This window comes from Marmota flaviventris, chromosome 9 (genome assembly GCF_047511675.1).
Source record: "Marmota flaviventris isolate mMarFla1 chromosome 9, mMarFla1.hap1, whole genome shotgun sequence".
In the NCBI taxonomy this organism is placed as follows: Eukaryota; Metazoa; Chordata; class Mammalia; order Rodentia; family Sciuridae; genus Marmota; species Marmota flaviventris.
Window position 1 is genome coordinate 73,202,943 of NC_092506.1, and position 20,950 is coordinate 73,223,892.

Sequence of the window (20,950 nt, forward strand, 5' to 3'; positions counted from 1 at the left end):
CAGTCCTGGGAATTTGGAGTTTTAAAAATTCCCTGGATAATTCTGGAATACAGACCACAGTTCAGAACCTCTCATCTAATAACCCAAATATCCTATAGCAATTCTTATATATTTCTGTGTGCCTATAAATTCTTCAAATTCCTTCTAATCTCACCTCTACAACTCTGTCATGTTTCCTTCTTTCTCCATTTCCTCAATTATGTTCTCCCTATCTCTCACCTACACTTCTGCTATAATGTCCTATTTTAACTGTAAGACACCAACCTACACAGTTGCCAAAAGGATGGCGATAAAAAGTAAACTTGATTAAAAAAGTCACTTGGTGACTCCTGTGACTTAAAGGAAAAGCCCAGCCTTTTGGCCTGTGTACAAGACTCTTTGCCATCTGATACCAGTTTCTTTCTACACATGTGTCCAACACATACACACTTACACACATACACACACACACACACACACAGAGAGAGAGAGAGAGAGAGAGAGAGAGAGAGAGAGAGAAAGAGAGAATGCCATGCCAGAACACTTCCAGGTCTCCAGCATGCCAGTCCTTACCGGACCCCCATGCCGGTACCATCCTCTCCCTGTGTCTACCATAGCCTTTTTCATCATTCAAGAATCACCTCAAATACAACCACCTCCAGAAGTTCCCAGACAATCCCTCCCCTACACTGGACACAGCACTGCTATTTGTTCTTTTATGGCCTTTATTTTATTTTTGGTACCAGGGATTGAACTCAAAGGCACTTGACCACTGAGCCACATCCCCAGCCCTGTTTTGTATTTTATTTAGAGACAGGGTCTCATTGAATTGCTTAGCACCTCGCTGTTGCTAAGGTTGGCTGTAAACTCGCAATCCTCCTGTCTCAGCCTCTGGAGCTGCCGGGATTACAGGTATATGCCACCGCACCCAGCTCTTTCATGGCTTTTTAAATACTGTTGTCAATTATACGTGTCAGCCTCTCCTCCAAACAATGGACTCCTCGAAGACAGGGATGAGACCTTAGTCACCTTTGAACTCTTCATTACCATGATGTATACAATTAAATACTCAATAATGTTGACTAACCAAATAAATGACTGAATTAAAAATGAACTAGTAACCCAAAGAATGATTTATTCCATTGAATGCAAGCAAGGTACAAATCTGTGCTTTCAATCAGTTGCCCATAAGAGTATTTAAATACTTTATTTCCAATAAATATCCTAAAAGCAAAATTAAGCAACATATGGATTAACGCTTCTATTTTCACCATTCATACATATTACCTTTCTTTTTCCTACTTTTCTCCACATCTCTCTTATACTTTTTCTGGCCTCTTTTTTCAGTGGCTCAGGTTGGCCAACTGTACATCCCTGGCTACTATATATACATATATATATCAGGAAGTGAAATTAGGAATGTTTAACCACTAAGCTGCATCCTCAGCCACCACCCCACCTTTTAAATTTTATTTAGAGACAGCATTTTATAAATTCCTTAGGGCCTCACTAAGTTGCTGAGGCTGGCTTGAACTTGCAATCCTCCTGCCTCAGCCTCCAAGCCACTGGGATTACAGGTATGTGCCACCGTACCCAGCTCTCTGGATACTTTTGCTACCACAAAAAACAGTCACTAACCTCTGACTGATGATATCTGTTACTAGGGCTGCTTTCTTAGTGCACTGTCAGGGCACTGAGATGCCCAATACCCCTAACATAACTCTTTTTCCACCTATGAACTTGCCTCTTTTGGTTGAAGATTCTGTTCTTTATCAGGATGCTTAAGATAATTCTTAAATCTTTTAGAAACCATAAGAACCAAGAATTTTTCTAATAGAAAAGTCTGCATAATATGGGAGCCAGGCACCTGGAAGATATCCAATCTCCGCCTTGCTGTAATGTCCTCATCTATGCTAAATGCCAGATGATAGGACTTGAGCTGCATGTTAGGACAGCATAAACAAGTCTATACTCATGTTTCAGTAAGGTAACCACTAAAAAAAGGAAAGAAGTTTAAAATTTCCAGCTATACAGGCTCAAGTTATTTTTAAAAGGCAAATATTGTTTAGGGTAGAATTCATGTTAGATCCTTTCAAGGAGAAAGGAAACCACCATCAAGCAACTAAGGTGTGTGGGATAGAGAAGGGTAGAAGAGGAGAGAAGCCAGAAGGAGGAAAGAACTGGAAAGCTTGGAGCATACTTGGGTAACTATCATTTTTTCAGAGGTCTGAGCTGGCCTGTTTGTAGCTACAGAGCCAAGACAATATAAGCTAGCCAAGGGGCCAGTCCTTAAAGAGATAGTCTTAAAGGGAGGTGAGGTGAGGAGAGAGGAGGAGAGGGGAAGGGAGGTAAGGAGAGGGAAGGAGAGGAGACGGGAGGGAAGGAGAGGGGAGGTGGTCAGTATATCTCCAGGGTCCATCAGTCTAAAGAAGTACCAGTTATAGAGATCTAAGGCCCTGGTCAGTAGAGGCTCCTAGACTCTCCATACCCAGAGCACCCAAACTTGTTTCCCAGAACTTGTAACCTCAAGTGACAAAGAAGGGGCTTCTTGTCCCAGAATAGACCTGCCTCTAGAGTCAGGACACATTATACAAGCAGGGTCCTGACTCATGTGGGAAGAGCTGCTTGTATCTTTATTCTGTACTCCCCACCTTGACTCAGCCAAGTCCTGTGGCTTATTGTGCACATGTTCGACAATTATTTGGGAAGGATGACACAAGGTACTATAAATATGTGGTTCATGGACCAGTGTCAATCCATGAACTTATCACTGATTCACAATGAAAAAGTACAGAAATGGAGAGTGTATGTTGGGAATCATTTATAGTTATTTTCTGAGATATTCCACCACATGATCAGTGGTTCATTGCTTTCTGCATTTCAGTTTTATAATTTATGAAAGGTGACAATCTATAATGATTAGAAATAAAAATTTTTAAACAGGTCCTTCACTAGTTTATGAAGTGCTGATCCAACTGATACTGCCTTGCTGAAAGTCAATAACCAGGATTTGAACTGTGAGTGTTTGCTGCTCTAAAGGGAACCTTATTCTCTGCTCATAAACCTCTGCTTCCTTGTGCTACGGGTGCAAACAAAAGGGAGTTCAGAAAGAATGTGGTAGCTGCTGAGGCTTGACTACATGCTGGGTACCCATAATGTTATAACTCTTCATGGAGAGGGCCCCACAGAATTGTGTCCACGAAAGAAAGAAGGACCATGGCACCAAGCCTATTGGAAAAACTCCTTCAGAGCTGGCAATATTCAGCCACTGTGGCCTCACACTTCCTAACTCCTGGCTAAGAAAATATTAACAGGTATTGAGTCATTCCATTGAAACTCACTTAGTCTGAAAGTACAAATACACTTACCACACCCAATTCACAAAGGTTAAAGTATAAGAAACACCGCAGGAATTTAATACCAAGTAAAGCAGTCATTTCTGACCTGGAAAGGAGGAAGTAAAAAGTAGCTTCTCCTACAATTCTAAGTGATTAGCACCATGCCACATCTTATAGGGTTGCTCTTTAATGAGCAAAACATGCTGGATACACCTAACACTTTCACACTTGCCTCTTGACCATGCTTATCCGTGTAATAACATCATTATAATGCCACCTGGAAATTGTCAACCTTCTTTCTTCCTGGGAAATCCTAAGTGATTCCCACACTTTATTTCATTGAATCTCACAATATCCTGGTCAGGCAGGTAACTCTGTTCTGATTTACAAATAATACCCAAAAGACTCGAAAGCAGTCACACAAGGAATGCAGAAAATAATGCAGATGCAAATCATGGAAGTTATTATCCTCAAAGCAAGAAAGACTGAGGAAATGCCCACCAGTCCCATGGAGTCAAGAGAAAAATGAGGTGGGCTCCTCTGTCCCTCAAGCCCTTTGATATGGAAGAGTTCTTGTAAGGAGAATTGGAAGACTGACAAAATAAAACTGTGCAATGAGCTAAGTGAATCCCTGATGTCCCCAAATCTTCTTTCCTCTTCAGTGGTACTTGATCCTTCTTCCCTCAGCTAGTCGATGCTTAGGTGCTCCTCTGCCCCTGTTGTACCTGGCTCTTAAGAGTCACACTCAGCTCCTTGGTGGAGAATCTAGATGACTGTGTTCTTTCTCCTCAGGTTTCTAATACTTCAGGTCTCATCTTTCTTTATGAAAGTAAGGCCTTCATCCATTAGAGGGATTGCAAGCACTTGGTAGATGGTGAGACACGAAGGGGGCAAGAATAGAATGCTCCTCACACCCTTTCTTGTGTTTCCTGAAATATCTGTTTATATTTGATAGCCCATGCTTCCATTTATTGAGTATTCCTATGTGCTATAGACTGAATTAAGATTCTATATTTGCCAGCTAATTAACTTGCCAATAATCATATTAGCATGCTGTTATTATTCCATTTTACAGCTGTAGAAATAAAAGTCCAGGAATTTGAATCAGTACTACTGCAAGGTCATGGTATCAATTAGCAATTACTACTGAGATGTTTTACCTTCTAGCCAATCTCACATAAAAGAGAACATTACAAATCATCCTGGGGAGATACAGGGGAGCCCACCATTCATGGGAAACCATTGGAAAATGGGTTAATAATAGGTACTTTAATAGAGTCAGTATCCATTATCCAACTTTCCTCATCTTTGACTCTGAAATGTGTAGAGGTACCTATTCTGCACACCCTTCCCCTCACCTATTATCTATTTGGGAATATCTCTGTCCCCAGGCCCTTTAGTCTTGCACTCTAGCTCAGAGGCTGTCCCACCAGTAAATTAATCAACTTCATCCCAACTGTAGGCTCTGAATTGAATTGTCTTGACTGAAGATCTAAAGATGATATGCAACTGCCCCTTCCACCAAAGGGTATCCACTGTACTCTAAAGGGACAGATATTAATGGGAAAATTCTGAAACACCTAAAAGCAAATCATCATGGCTCAAAAGGCTGTGGCAACATAGCCTCACAATTGGCTACTACCTCTTAGGAAGGATGTCAGATGAACATTTTAATTGACCAGATTAAAACATGTATGGAAAACAACAAAAAAATCACAACTGAAAAATTGAGGTATTCTACACACTAGTTCTCACCATTGCCTTTTGGGTATATATTATTCCTATTTATATTCCTATTTATATACCCAAAAGGCAGCGGACTCAGAGGTTATTGACCATGACATCCCATCGTCACATCATTTATAAATGGTAGGCTTAAGTTCTGCATTCATGTCCATCTGGTTCTTGTGCTTGAGCTTGTTCCATTCTACCATAGGTTAGACTCTCATAATTTCTTGCTCTCCTGAAATGACTTATTCCCCTGTATTCATTTTGGAATATTTTGTCCTATTCTGAAAAGAAATTTTAGTACAAATGAAAAACAGCTATTGCTGGTGCTGAAAGAAATCACCATTTAGCATTTTAATTTTAAGATTCAGCAATTTAGGCTTTGTCTCCAAGAGGATCCAGAATTCTCTCAACACTACCCACTTCCACATGTCCATGACACCAGCCCAGCATTTATATTCATAGCCCACATTTTTCCCATACAACATACCAAGCCATGAAACCCCCTTCAAGCAGCAGCTGTCCTAACAAGCTCTGCCTCACCTTGGGCTTGGTGGTGCTGCATCTTCTTTTGGCTCTTCTACAGCACCAGCTAGCTCTGGGGGAAGGAAAGCATCTTTGTTGACATTATTCACCCAGCTTTCCTTTGCTTCAGTTGCTCTGTCCTTACTCTGCTCCGCTGAAATAGGAAACAATAAAGGCAGGAAGGTTTATCTCTCACCTCCACAATCTACAATTCTCTTATAGGCTCCTATCATTAAGGACTTAAATCTGAATCTCAGGCCTTCTGAGTGCCAAGCCAATCACTGAGTCTTAGGATCAGAAATACATCTTTGAAAGAAGTCAGTAGGTTCCCTTGACATCAGCTCCTCTGCCCAAGCACAGTCTCCTAAGAACATGGGAGTACATTTAAATGTGCAGGTAACTCCAGGAGCTGTTAGAGCAAAATTCTAACTGCCTCTAGGTTAATCTGATCTTAATCAGTCAGGATTGAATGTACATAGCCAGGCATGAGGTACTTATTGGATTGAAGCACCATCCTTACTGTGAATTTACTGAACATCTACAATATATCCAACATGATGTTTGGCTGTGGGATCTGAAATCCCAGCTCTGCCATTTGGCAACAACATGATCTTGGGTAAAGGGATTTAACTTCTCTGAGCCCCATCCACAGTATTGGGGAAATAATGCCTTAGAAGACTGCTGCTATGTTAGAAATAATATTAGACACTCAGAGGTAATAGCTATTTTCCTTCTTGCATACAGGTGAGACTTGGACAGGGGTTTATGCTGACTAACCCAGAGTTAGAGAGAAGGTACCCAGTAATTATTTAACTAACTCAAAATAATTCTAAATAAGCTCTCAAAATATTACATTTATAGATCCTTAAATAAATAATGCACGTTGGTGAGCAAAGGAATGCTCAATATCAAGATCACTGAATAAGGAGGCTGATTTCTTCCTGTCTAAACCTTTTACCTTACTCAGAAGGCTCTGAATTTTCAGAGGTATAAGTCAATGAAGAGGTGGTAGATCTCTTATAAACCCCAAGTATCTACGCTACTACAATTCAACATGGTGCCTAAAGGGCTTCCTGTGTTCCTCTACACAACACTAAGTTACTTGGCCCTGCCCTAGTCCATCTGAATCCAGGGAAGAGGACGTTGAGGGCCACACACTATGGAAAGAATAATTCCAAATGTTTTCCCAAGGCAGATTTCAGCAATGATTCCGCCACCATCCCCCTCTCCCTTCCCGAAAAAAATGCTAGCTATAAGCATATCAGCCAATTCAACTCACTTGCCACTTGGAGCCTCTTCTTTCTCATGGATGCTCTGATAATATCGGCACCATGGATTTTATCTCTGTGCCTTTTTGCCTTGGCTTCATAAAACCATTGGCCACTCATATTCTTCAGCTGCTGGTCATCCTTAATTTTTTCAGGCAAATGCCTACAAAAGGAAAAGAGATTTACTTCACTAAGAACCCACAGTAAATAAATGAGTTCATTGTGACACTGCATAAAGAAATTTGTAAACATACAGGAAAAATGAGCTCACAACATTTTATGCCATAAATCTCCCAGATTACCAGCAAATATTCCCTTTAACTGGAAAGTCAGAAATTTCAAGGCCAACACTTTTTTTTTAAAAAACCTAAAGGCTTCACCATGATCCTCAGATGATGTATGATATTTCTCAAGAGTAGATTCATGTCTTGGTTGCAGTCCTTTGTGTCCACTCTTCAAATGCAAATAACCCAGGGAGGGATGATATGAGCTTCCTTTATGTATTGATTTCCTTATCTGTAAAAGGGGTTGCTCTGAGGATTAAGCTAATACATGTAAATAGCCCTCTGTACATGACAGCATGTAAGAAACTCTCAAGAAAACTGGTAGTGAAGCCAGGGGTGGTGGCACATGCCTGTAATCCTAGCACCTTGGGAGTCTGAGGCAAGAAGATCTCAAGTTTGAGGCTAGCCTCCATAATTTAGCAAGACGCTGTCTCAAAATAAAAAATAAAAAGGGCTGGGGATGTAGACCAGTGGTTGAAGGCCCCTGGGTTTAATTTCTAGTACTGAAAAGGAAAAAAAAAACTAGTGGGATAGTTTCCAGCCCATCAGTCCTGTCATTTTGATGAAGTGAGTTTATCAGACTTTCCTAGAAGTCTGTGAAGAATACGGTATGGCATCCCTGTGCTTAATATTAGGGAAATAAACAAAACTAGTGGGATAGAATCAGGTAGACCAAATATGGTAACAGGGATGGGCAAGCAAATACCATTTGTGGAGATACTCCTTTTAAGGATTCCCCAATCATTCACGTTCACTGAAAAGCTAAGGCCTAAAACAAACAAAAACAAATGATACCATCCTAAAACTTCTCTAAATCGTACTGACTAGAAAAGCATTGTTCTAGTTAAACAGTCTTTTAACCTCTGCTTCTATTTCAATAAAATAATCATTATAAATCTGAGTCTATCTCAATAAAAAAAAGGATCCAAAATCTCTTTTCTTACCCCACAGATATACTTAGAATAAAGTATCCAAAAAGCCTTAAGGAAACTGAACTCCTGGAAAATGACATGCTACACAAGTCTCAGAGGGTTTTATGATTGTCGTTCAAGCTCATATGTACCCTTCCTAAAGCAGCAAATCTGTTTTAGCCAGAGAATGCAATGGAGCAAGGTAGCATCAAGGCTTGGTATAATTTGTGTATACACGGGCATAGCTGGAAGTAGGGAAAACAGGGGTGGGGAGACAATCACCCCAGATCTAGCAATGAGTCTTCTCTCTAAAGGGCTTCCTGTGTTATTTAACTAACTCAAAAGAATTCTAAATAAGCTCTCAAAATATTACCTGTTTAGACCCTTAAATAAATAATGTCCTTTGGTGAGCAAAAGATTACTAGATATCAAGATCTATATCGGAAAATGAATGCCTGGAGATATCTATTTACCCACTCTCTGCTGGCATTTCCACTCCTCTCCCAATCACTTAGGAGGAAGTGACCCTACTCCAAACATGTTCAATCACAATTCTTGGCCACACATTGTCATGACAGTGTATCTCTAAGTCAAAATGGTGACAGCACACCATCACTTCAGAGACATTATCCTTCTAATTATGGTTTCTGATAGTTTCTCCTTGCCTCAGGTTTTGAGCAGAGCAGATGACCCCTCTCAGGCTGCTTGTGCAGCTTTTTCTTTCTCCTCTCAGCAGGACCAAGCCCAAGTTCAACTCCAGAGGAGAAAAGTCCTCCCGCCTCTCCTTGGCCAGAGTGAGCTCCTGAATTGAATACAGGTCCTGTATTCAATCAATACATTTTTGCTAAGTGTCTAGAAAAGAGTGGATATTTATTCTGTGCTTGCACACTAAAGGAATGTCCTGTGAGGCCCCAGACCACCTGGCTTCAGTTACCTTTTTGGATTCATTTTCCAGCACTTACTCCCATACAACATTTGCCAACACACTCAACTGCTTTTGTCCTCCAAACAGTTCTTTTGAGACCTCTGTAGATGCTAGAGGAATGGAGGATGATATGGCAGAAAGATATGGGCTTTGAAGGTTATCAAAACTAGGTCCAAATTCCAGTTCTGATTCTTCCTAGATGGGACATGGGAAGGCTATGGAGCCTTTATCAACTTTCAGTCTTCTTACTTGTGAAGATAGGGACCATAGGATCTACCAGGCAGGAATTCTGAGATAACTCATCACACTGTTTGCCTGAAAGTGCTTTAGAGTGGAAAGAGGCCAAGGACTCTGAAGGCTCTCAGGACATCTCCCCCCCTGCTTCTCTGTTCAGAATGTTGCTCCTCATCCTTAGACCCAGCTCCAGCACTGGGGCACCCTTTGCCTTGTCCCATGCTCCCATGGCCCCACCCCTACAGCACTCACCACACTGTGTCCCAGTGATCTATTTGCACATCTGTTTCACCCACTCATCTGTGGACATAGCAAACTCCTTAAGGACAAGGATCACATCTTAATCACCTTTGTAACCCAGCATAGTACAGAGCCTGGCACAGAACTGATACCCAATAATAGCTGTTTGTTGAGTGAAAAAAACCAGTGAGCAAATAAGTACCTAGCAGCCACCCTGCCTGAGTCAGGCTAGAGATAATGAAGAGCCTGTCACCGCCAAGGTTCCGTGAGCCATGCCCCACTGCAATGTAGGGTCTTCTGGTAAGACAGGACATCCTCAGAACAGGAAAAAAACACCACAAAATATGGTACCCATCATCATTCTTGCTAAAGGAGACCACAAAACCTTGTAGCATAACAACCCTCAGTTCTCTTCATTTATTTTTGTTTGACTGAAAGGTACTTTGTAGGAATCTTTGTGCAACTCTTGATCTGCTCTCACCTAAATGACTGCCAGTAAACCCTAGCCTGTGTACAACAAGCACAGGCTGTAAGAATCAGACCACTAGAAACAATGGCCCCTAAAAAGACTGGTACCATTTTGGTAATAAAGGGTTTCTGACCCCTTTGTTATAAAGTGGCAAAAGAATTCTTTAAAATTTAATAAGTGCCACTTGCATATTTCCTAACACTATCATGGCCACTATGTTTAATAATACCTTTTTTCTTTTTCTTAAGTCATTTGTTATATTTTGTAGATGACCCCATGTGTGTGATACCAAAGACCAAGTTTTATAAAGATATGAACACGGAAAAGTTCCACTGTGATGCTATTAAATTTTTTTCTTCTAACCCACATTGATTGCCTATTTTTCCTGAACTGTAACTGCACCAAGAAAATTAGCATTGAATTTTCTAATTGTTGTACCATCTAGTTGAAATGAGCAAAGGGTATGTTTCTTGGGACTGACACTTTTTGTCCTTTACCATCCTCTACACAAATAGTGTTTAGTAGAGAGCTGAGCACAGCAAAGATCTCAGTAAATACCTGTGGGCTGGTGGGAAGAATGAAGACCCAAGAGCCTTTGGCCCAGAGAGGACACTGCCCTGATGAATGTCCCCATTGTTCTCTACCCATCCCCCTGTTCCTTTTGCTAACACGAAGTATCTGCTTTGTACTGAACCACATGCTTGGCAGTTAACATGCATCATAGCACTTAGTCCTTAAAATTTCAACAAGATATATAAAGAATTTAGTCAATTACATAATCTGGTCAATTTGCCTCCTCTGTAATTACATAAGCTGGTCAATTTGCCTCCTAAACCCTGTCTGGTTATTTGTTCACTCATTTATCCATTCATTAATTTCCTTTCAGATGCCAGGCACATTCTTGGAATTGTGCATAAAAATTAAATCTACAACCCTAACTGCCAAGGTTGACCCTTTTGGGTGCACAGAGTGTGAGGACTTACAGAGGAAAGCTAGAAGAGCAGTAATGCTTCCTCTCTGCCTTCAGCATCTTCCCCACCACACCCCCTTTTCTCCTTGTGATCATAGGCACACACCCAGCTTCCAACTCTTCAACATGACTAGGCAAAGGCCCAACATTATGTGTGGGACCTGGTTGATGTTATCTAGTCTACTGTTGCCCGTGAGAATCAGTAGGCTGACCAGAAAGATGACTGGCCCATTCACCAGTCTTTTGTTGTTGTTTAATCCCCCAATATATTCTGGGCAATCTGGTAAGAGTATAATTTGAAAGTACTCTTAGATGTTTATTTAGACTGTGAAATCTGAAAGAAACCTTATATAGTCACAGATGGTCTCACTTTCTAAATGAAATGATTCAGGCCCAAAGAAGTTAGGAGACTGGCTGAAGGTCACACAGAGCTGGGACCAGAAGCCCAACCTAACCTTCAGCTAGCACTCTTTCCACTACCCTGTCCTGCCTCAGAGAAGCAAACATGATTTTGGTTTCTAAGACAGCTGTCACACTTGACTTTTTCTTGGTAGAAAGAGTGGTAGAAACCTTTGATGGAGAATCTAGAAACCAACATAACTGAAAGCAAACTGTAAATGTTTCTAACAGTGAAAAATGACATGAAATGCATCTCTTAGAGTTGACACAGCATCAATCCCCACAATCAGCTGAGGTGCAGCTCAGTGCACAGGCTTTGGAATTGGATCAGTGCTAATCCTGCAGGGCACTTATCCTCTTCACCCTATTTCCTCATCTGTTGAACGGATTCAGCTACACTGTTCTGAGGATGAAAGGAGAAAGTGTATGGGAAGCTCTGTGTGCAATGCAGTCCCTGGATAAATGATGGTTTCTTTCCTCTTTGCTTTCACAGAAAACATCGCCAGAGGTCCTGGAAGTCAGTTCTTCAATGACAACTGGCTTCATTTAAAAGGAACTTAAGGTCTGAGGGAGGCAGCTGAGAATCATAAGATGTGGTGGTGGTTGAGATGGTATCTACTGCAGAAACGCCCCTCACTGTAGATGTGGTTTGCCTATTAGGGGGTTGGGGACGTGGTGCTGCTGTGGTGTTCAGACAGGCATGTGCAGCAATTTCCTGCTGGCAGTGTGACGCAAAGCACAGGAAACACCACCTCTACAGTGTGTCATTTTCAAACCATAAAAGACTAAAATTACATATGTGTGTGTGTGGTAGTGTTCCCTTAGAAGGCGGGGACAAGGTAGACAGAGACAGAGGGCAGGGGTGGAGGAGAGAAAAACATCCATCCTGATGTCTGCTTCCTTGCAGGCTTGTGAAATGTCTCTGCCCAAGAATTAGAAATGAGGATAGTTTGGGCCCAGCACTTTTGGCTACAGGGAGAGAGCACAAAAGACAGTTGCAGTGGCAACAGTGGCCTAGAACTGTTATCCTGTCAACTGTACTCCCAGAGGCATCACAGAGGACATTCCCCTGGGTCCAAGTCCATATTCTACCACTAGGCAAGTTGAGGAGTTTAGGAAACAGACATTTCCCCTGCATGATACTCAGTTTTCTCATCCATGAAATCAGGATGGGAGTTAACTCACAAATCATCTCCAAAGTGTCCTGAGTGAGCTTGGATGTGAACAATTCAAAGCACTGAATGTATTGAGAGTGGCAAATGCTAAACATCACATACAGCCCTACTAAAAAGGGTTGTGCAATGTCTGAGATTGTGGGCAATAGTGCTGTGATCCATCAGTGAAGGCTTCATGGCTAAGGCCCAAAAAGAGTTAGCATTTGAAAGACCAGTTGAATTTTAGTGGCAGGTTTGCCTTTTTAATGATGGTTTGCTTAGGCTAATACTGTAATTATGTAATTGGTGTTTCCAAGACACAAACTGACTAGGAGAACTGGGGCATTACAAAATCATGTTAGAAAAAAAAATTAGATTTTAAATTTGCAAGTGATAATCCATTAAATGAAAAAAGGCCACTAGATGGTAAATTCCTTGAGGCTGAGATCATGTTTTCAATCATCCTGGAATTCCCTTCACATCACTCACTGTTCAGGGTTGTTTCTTGCACTTAAAAGGTACTCAATTAAATCTTACTGCAATAAATAATAGCATTTTAGGAATCATTTCTCGTTAAGAAATCAGACTATTAACCAGAATCTTCTGTCCTTTTGTAGAGGCACAGGAGGAGTGGCAAATAAGAGAACTGAAATGTATCCATTACCTGTCACATGTCAAAAAATTAAGAATTATTTTACTTAGTCCTGACTTTATCATTTAAATTTGGCTTTATGGTCATTCTCAGTCTCTGAGTTGAGCTCAGAGAGGTTAAATAACTTGCCTAATGGAGTTGATTAGTGGTGGAGAGGGGATTTGACTCCAAGGTTCGTGAAAGGGAGTTCTTGCCCTGTATTATGATTTAATTTTTAATGTTTCTTCCTGGAAGAAAAATAGCATAAGGCAGAGGGAAAAACACTGGACCAGGAATTTTTATTATCATAGGTTTAGCACTGACTAGTGTGACCCAAGGCAAATCATTTCCCCTCTCTGGGCTTACCCCCTTGTCTATAAAATTATTGATATGAACCAAAAAATCTTCTTTCCAGAGCTGTCAAACTGTAACTCTAATGGAAGAGGCAAAGGCAAACAGCTTAGGGGTGGTGAAGGAGCCCATGGTGTATCATTTTCAGAGACCCAGTTCTGGTCCAGAAACAGAACAGCTTCAGAACCATTCCCACAAGACCCTTACATTCTAAACCAAAAAGGGACATAGCAAGATTCTTCTTGTATGGAATAGGTCATGATCTGGGTTCTTGCAGTGTCCCCAGGCTGTGGCTTTGTACCCATCTGATCTCCGTTAGTGCATACTGTCATTCCTTCACAGCCCTAGAATCTTGGACCTGTCAAGTCCATAGAGGTGCTTGGTGCCTGCCTAGGAAGAAAGTCCCCCACAAAAGTGGTAGATGAACATTACCCTAAGAACATGTACGAAGACACGAATGGTGTGACTCTACTTTGTGTACAACTAGAGACATGAAAAATTGCGCTCTATATGTGTACTATGAATTGAAATGCATTCTGCTGTCATATATTATATATTAGAATAAAAAAAGTGATAGATGGAGCTTGGCTAGATTTTGTCAGCCAAGCCTTTTACCTATCATTTATTTACAAAAGCAAAACATAAGGGCGGCACCCTCAGCAGCTGCTAGGACACCCTCAGAAATAGAAGACCAAAGGACAGTCTGCAAAATCAACACTGCCAAGAGATTTGCAACATTTTTGTGATGGCTAAAGACTGGCTGGTACTTTATTCCTAAATGGGTGTAAAAGTCCCTGACGTGGAAATCTCGGGGTTTCTATGAGCAACTTAAGAGAACCATGTTCCTGAAAAGGCTTTATAAATTGTGAATGGATAAAGCAATAATGCTATCAAGAGGCTGTGGTGAAGGATTAGCATCAATTCTGTGCCCCAGGGAAACACTGCTCAATACCAGCTGGGAACAGGAGTAGTGCAAGTGGCTTGAGGGAAAGCACATGATCCCAGTTTCATGATTACCATTCAGTGTCTTGCCTCACACCACAACACCACCTTCTGGATTCCAGGTGCCAGGATGACCTGTCTGACAAGGAGGCATTAATGGATGAAGACTTCCCTCTCATTCTGACACTTATTGTTCATGTGAGCTTGAGCAAGTCATCTGACCGATCTCAACGTCAATTTCCTCATACATCAGATGGGATAATTATATCCCACACAACAATGTGTGCATAAGCCCTTTGTAACTCATTAAACAATGTCTATGCACGAATTATCACTAGCTACCATCATAGAGTCTGCAGTGCTTGAAGGAAATTTCAGCATGTTCTTTTATAATATATCCATAATGTCAAAATATGGAAAACAGTGCAAATAAATCCATTGTTCATGGTCCTTGTATTCCAGAAAGTAAGAACATGGCTTATACCCCTTTTGGTTAACTCCTGTGACAGGGACCATAAAATTAGTACAATTAACATTCAAGAGGCCTTTCACTGCCTTCAAAGCCTAAGATTACACAAATAATAAATGGGGTCTGGACTATGCCCAGTTATTCAACAGTCTGTTCTAGTGCTCTTTGTATTACAAAGGTGAGTGAAAGTGGTAGGAATGTTGACGTGGAACATTCGGGTTCCACCCAACAAGGGTAGTGTGTCAGAGTTGCCACTCCTCTTTATGGGACTCAAGCCTAATGAAAATTTGACTTGCTCAGAGAGTATTTTTAATTTTGCTATTAAAACTGATACCAACATTTCTGAAAGTATACTGACATTTGAGCTACTTCTCAAATGTCTTTTATTTTAAAAATTTTATAAAATTTTTAAAATTCTAAATTAGTTCATGAGTCAGTTAGAAAAACATGGATTCAGTTTTCAAAATTAGATATAAAAACACACACATATGGATGTAGTTATATATGTTTGTACCTATTTCATTTTTAACTTGGTGCTTAAGAAGTTAAAGGAGTGCAGGTTTTTGTTTATTTTCATTTTTATTTTTATTTTTTCTGTTGAGACGGGGGTAGTGGATCTTGCCTGTGTTGCCCAGGTTGGTCTCAAACTCATGGGCTTAATTGATCCCCCAAACCAGCATCCCAAGTAATTGGGACTTCAGGCATGTGCCACTGCGCCTGGCTTAAGTGTTTAATCAAGACCTTATTTCTGGCAGACATCCAATGGAGTAATTTAAGAGACATGAGGAGGAAAGAGTTCTGTCCAGGAAGTAAACCTAAAATTGGAACCCATAAGTTTAGGCTCCAAGTCAGAACTACCACTTATGGTTGAAAACAAAACCAAAAAATGCCCTATTTTCTTATGCACTGCCTCTTCCTTCCTCATGCCTGAGGAGTCCTTGGCCTCTTACCTGACTCTCTCCTCTTCGGTCCTCTTCAGGGCAGCATCCCGCTGCAGAACCTTCATAATGGCCTCTTGTTCCTCCTCTGTCAGGAAGCTTAAATCAATCATTTTGAGAAGTGAGCATAAAAATAGTAGCAATAAATGTAGCTTAAAATTCTCAAGGCTCAACAGTCAGGATTCTAATCAGAAAGATCAAAAGGTTCAAAAATTAAATGAAATAATATCTTGCTTAGTTCTGTGGCAAAAGTCTCGTTTTCACTCAGCAAAAGTTTTTGGGGGGTTGACAGCCGAATCCTAAATGCCCCTTTCCATGAGGCAACAGTGGTCCGTAGGATGACCTCACGAAAAGGCTTTCAGGAGGATGTGGTATTCCTTGCTAGGGTCTTCAGAGCATTCCTAGCATGTGTCCTCTCTGGACCAGTCTGACTCAGATGCAGTCTATTGTCTCTCCACCTGGTTGTCAATTTGGTGAGTGGCAGCAACATTGGAGTCTCCAACCTGGCAAATCATGAGACAACAACCGGAGAGAAAGTGAGAAGCAGTTCTTATAAGCACTGCTCAGAATTACAAGATTTTTCAAACTACTATATGAGATGGTCTCTGAGATGAGAGAAACCAGTTCTGCCAGCTTCCTGAGCATGTGGTAAATGGGTCACAAAATAAGCTTCAACCCAACTCCAGACTGCCAAGATGGAGAGCACACAAAAATGCCTGTCAATGTTTAACAATCACCTGAGTAAGGTATGGTTACAGAAAAGGAACTAGTTCTCCACTAACTCCCAGCTAAAAAGTCAAGCTAAAGGTAAGAACAGGGAGATGTGATTCCAATTGTCACGTAATTATGGATAAGAAGCCTAGAAATAAAAATCATAAATGCTCAGCTCTTCACAAGTAGGAACATTCTAATGGAGTACATATGAGTTCTGTACTGACAGGAGAACTAGTATTAGGTAGAGGTAGTTTGCAGAATATTGGAATTGTTATTATTCACCAAGTTGCACCTCTAACCTTTTCTGGGTCTGAAGGAAACTACCAACCTTGCCTCTCTTCATTTCTGAATACTTGCTGGTATGTATATACAAACTGGGAAAAAGGAGGAAAGAGACAGAATTTCAAAACATGCCACCATCTACAGCAAGCAATTTTTTTAAAGTTGTTGATGGACCTTTATTTTATTTAATTATATGCAGTGCTGAGAATCAAACCCAGTGCCTCACATATTAGGCAAGAGCTGTACCACTGAGCTATAACCCCAACCTTACTGCAAGCATTTTTGAGTAGCAACATAGGTAGGAATCCTACTTTATTGAGGCATCTTAAATGCATGTGAAATGAAAAGGTAAGACATAAAGAATGCCAAGGCCAGACAGGACCTGAAAATTATCTACTCCAGGATCTAGGTTCTTTTAACAAGCGAAGTGCTGCACATACAGGAGACACTCAAAACCATGTGTACAACAAGTTTGAAAGCAACCTCACTGAAGAACAAAACAGAGTATCTACACTACTGAGTGAAGTTTATGAATAAATTCCTTGCAAACCATAATGACTGAGAAGTATTTCCTCTACTACTTGCTAGCTATAAGCCATTAAGCAAATTACCTACCACTCTGAGGCCTTGTTGCTCATTTTACCTAACATTGGGCTATCCTTACAGGTTATATAGTTAATCCTTAAAAGGATTAAATAAAATAATGAATTAAAACATCCCATAGCTTGCATCCTGTACCCAAACTAGCTACTAAAAATACATTCTAGCTTCCTCTCTGAGCTCACACTTTTGTTCCATCCTGCTAAATAAGATTACACTTGATTATAAATTTTTCTTTCCTCATTTGTGTTATAGCTTTTTCTAACCTACCCCATGAAGTTTGGACTTAATGGACAGAGCAGTACTCTGGTGATCTTTGTTTTCTTTTCCTACATCTTTTGCATATTACAGTGACTACTTAATTCAACATTAAAACATTAATTCAATCTTTTAAAAATTTAATACACTTCTGTATATTATTGCTTCCTTGTCTTGAAAATTACCTATGCTTCAGGAAGGATCAAAGTTACCAACTCCAGGGAGCCTTCCCTAACTTCCATAGTCAGAGTCAAATGCTGTGATAGATGAAGTTACTGTTCCTAACTCCTCATTCCCTCCCTGTAAGAGACCTGAGCCTGAACCACGTATAGCAGGGCCATTCCAGCTGACCTACAGATTTGAAAGCAAGAAATATATGTTGTTGAAAGCCATTGGAGTTGGGGGTTGTTATACAACACATTTGTAGCAGAAACTTGATTGATAAAAAAAAAAAAAGCTTTCTCTTCTGTGTATTTCCACAACCCTAATGCTTTACCTTCAATCTCTCTAATTAACTCTAAATATGAATAAATAATTCAGTAAATGAATGAATGAAACTAATCCAAATATTCAAATCACCCAGACATGGCCACCTCAATTCCTCCTTTCATTTCATGTGCAGTAACTTCCTCAGAACTCAAAGCGGGGCAAGCATACAGATTTAGGCTACATTCTGGGAACTGTGTGCCCAGTGTGGCCTTACCCTGCCATCCGCTTCAATAAGAGATCATTTTTAAGTTCAAGGAGTGGGGACAGGAAGAGAGTAAAGGAGAAAAACAACTTAGGCAGCCCAGCAGTGGTGACTGAAAGAGCTGCTGAAGGGGGAAATGTTGGTTTCCACACCTTCAAGGGCAACTACAAGCTGAAGTGAAGAAGCCTCTAAGAGTTAAAAGTTCTCCCTTAAGGTAAGCTGTTCACAAGGCAAAGGACAATGTTCTCATTTTCCTAAGGAATGAAGGGCTAGAACCCTTCTCTTCCTAGTCAGGGATCACTATCCAGCCAGATTTCAGGAGAGTGCTCAGGGGGCAAGGAAGACTCTTCAGTACCAGTGTTCACCCAACTCCTGCTATTCTGGATGACGGCTCAGGGCTCAGTGAACATTTCATTCCTTCCTACAACCAGTTGAGAGCCCAGCATTATTGTACACACCAGAGATGCAGCCATGAATAATGCTGAAGGAACTTTCTGCCTTTGTGGAACTCACATGTTACTGGGAAGAGTACATGATCAAACTAAATATTAAAAAAATGAAAATTTTAATTGAAAACCTAAATAATCAAATTATGTAACATGTTGGAAGGTTATAAGAACTATGGAGGAAATAAAGGCTGGTAGGGAGGAGAATCATTATGTGAGAGAGTGGGAAGACTTGGAGTTTTTAAGATTGGCTTGGGTAGGTCTCATTGGGGAAGTGACATTTGAACAAAAATCTGAGAGAGATGAGGAAACAAGCCATGCAGATGTGAGGGTTCTGAGGTTGTCTGTCTATTCAAGAAAGCTCAAGGAGGCCAGCACTGGTATAGCAGAGTGTGCCAGGAGAACAGGAAGAGAGGTCAGAGAGGAAGTGGGTCAGACAGCATGTAAGATTTCTGGCTTTTACTTTGAATGCCTCAGTGTTAAGGAAGGACAGAAAAAAAATAAGTGAATAAACACATGCCTGGCACTTTTTACCCATCACCTCATAGAATCCTCACAATGAGGGAGGTTTTATTTCTATTTTTTCTGCAAAGAGAATGAAGCCAAATGAGGTTTTGCACCAAGCGAGACTGACATTTGCCAATGAATTTGTCAGAGTAAACCACCCCAATGCTGACATCTAATTTAAGGCTCCTCTCCACCTGGATTCCTCAAATTAAAGAGGCAGAACAAAACTCTTCTGTCTGTGGATCCTCATTCTCTTCTTAAGCATTAAAGAATCACTAGCCCACAGCTGGCATTCAGCAATGGGCAATCTTGATGCAAAATAATGAGAATGAATTTTGTCTTCTATAGTGTTTGTTATTCTCACCAGACCTTCACAATAATCTCCATAAGGGAATTAATATAACCAAGTCTACAGGGATTACTGATGTGTTTGCTGAAGGAGTAGTTCCTGGGCTGAGCAAAAAGTTCTCCTTGCATTCAGCCCTCCCACCCATCTTCTGCATGCTCTTGAGTGACTTTCTAAAACCCAGATCCAACCAAGCAACATTTCTAGTCTTTAAATCTTTTACCAACCTCCCATTGCCCATGAGCTAAAGCTAAAAATCCCTAATGTGACCTGTAAACTAGGACTTTTTTCCTCTCCAAGCTCTTTTCCTTACACTCCAGGCATTCTGCACTTCAATTCCTTTTGCCTTCAGGCTTTGTATATGCTGTTCTTTCTTCTTAGAATACCTTCCCTCTTGGGTCTTAACCCCTGTGTCATTTACTGGCATTCCCTAACCTCTCAAGTCCAGGTGGGTGCCCTCCTGTGTGCTACATTAGCACTTGATTTCTTCTGTCACAGTACTCATCACACAGTCTCAGATTTCTATCTACTCATGTTTGTCCTCCACAGTTTATGGGCATGGTTTGGGTCCGTGAGTGCTTACTATATCCAGGATCTGCCTGCCACTCAAATAGGCACAAAAGTATTTATACACATTAAATAAACAAACAGGTGGAAGGGGATTGAATTTCTACTTCCCTTAACAAGAACCTGACTCAGGGCCTATAAGTGAAAAAATCAAATCCATATTCATGGGAGTTCTAGCTCCAGGTCTTGCATGTGACACTGATTTAAGTCACATGACTAAGTCTTAATTATCTTCTGTTTATGATGAGTACATTCCCTTCCTTAGGAAGATTATTGTGAGACTCTGGGGAGAATGCAGGACACCATAAAAGACAAATATGAAACAACAAGCAGCTTTAGGGACAGCAGCATAGAAGAGAAATTTGGGGGTTTCGAATATAGTCTATGCTCAATTCCTATTTTCCATGTGTCATCCCTGCCATATCATATCTATAAAAGCCAATGCCCCTCTTCTTGTCAACTCTCTAAAATTTAAACAGTTAGCACTCACCTTTGATGGGAAGTAAGGAGAAGAGCTGGGTTTAAAGCCCTAATCTCAATCACCTTATCTGACCAAACCCAGATTCCATCCCCATTAACAAAAGATTTTCCTTCCCAACCAACGTGTTGTGCTGCAAGGAGGGGCCCAGAAAGCATCTTCTCCTGTCCCAGACAGGCTGCTGGTCTATCAAAGCCTACAGATTCCAAGGAAGGAAAGGGAAAATTGTGTAAGCAGTGACTCTCACATGATGAGTTTTGAGAAGAGAAGCAAACTGTTCTGAAAGTCCCATGACATGGAGAATGA

General features: G+C 40.8%; 1 protein-coding gene across 1 annotated transcript in view; it reads right to left on the bottom strand.

Moving 5' to 3' along the window:
• The window catches only part of Sytl2 (synaptotagmin like 2), a 103,660-nt gene that overhangs the window by 44,373 nt on the left and 38,337 nt on the right, over positions 1-20,950 (bottom strand). Inside the window, exons 2-4 of the mRNA XM_034636734.2 lie at positions 15,768-16,258; positions 6,850-7,001; positions 5,589-5,724 (exon numbers count right to left, since the gene is read on the bottom strand). Of these exons, the coding sequence (XP_034492625.2) occupies positions 5,589-5,724; positions 6,850-7,001; positions 15,768-15,868 (389 nt within the window). The 5' untranslated portion in view covers positions 15,869-16,258. The remainder of the gene's footprint in view (positions 1-5,588; positions 5,725-6,849; positions 7,002-15,767; positions 16,259-20,950) is intronic.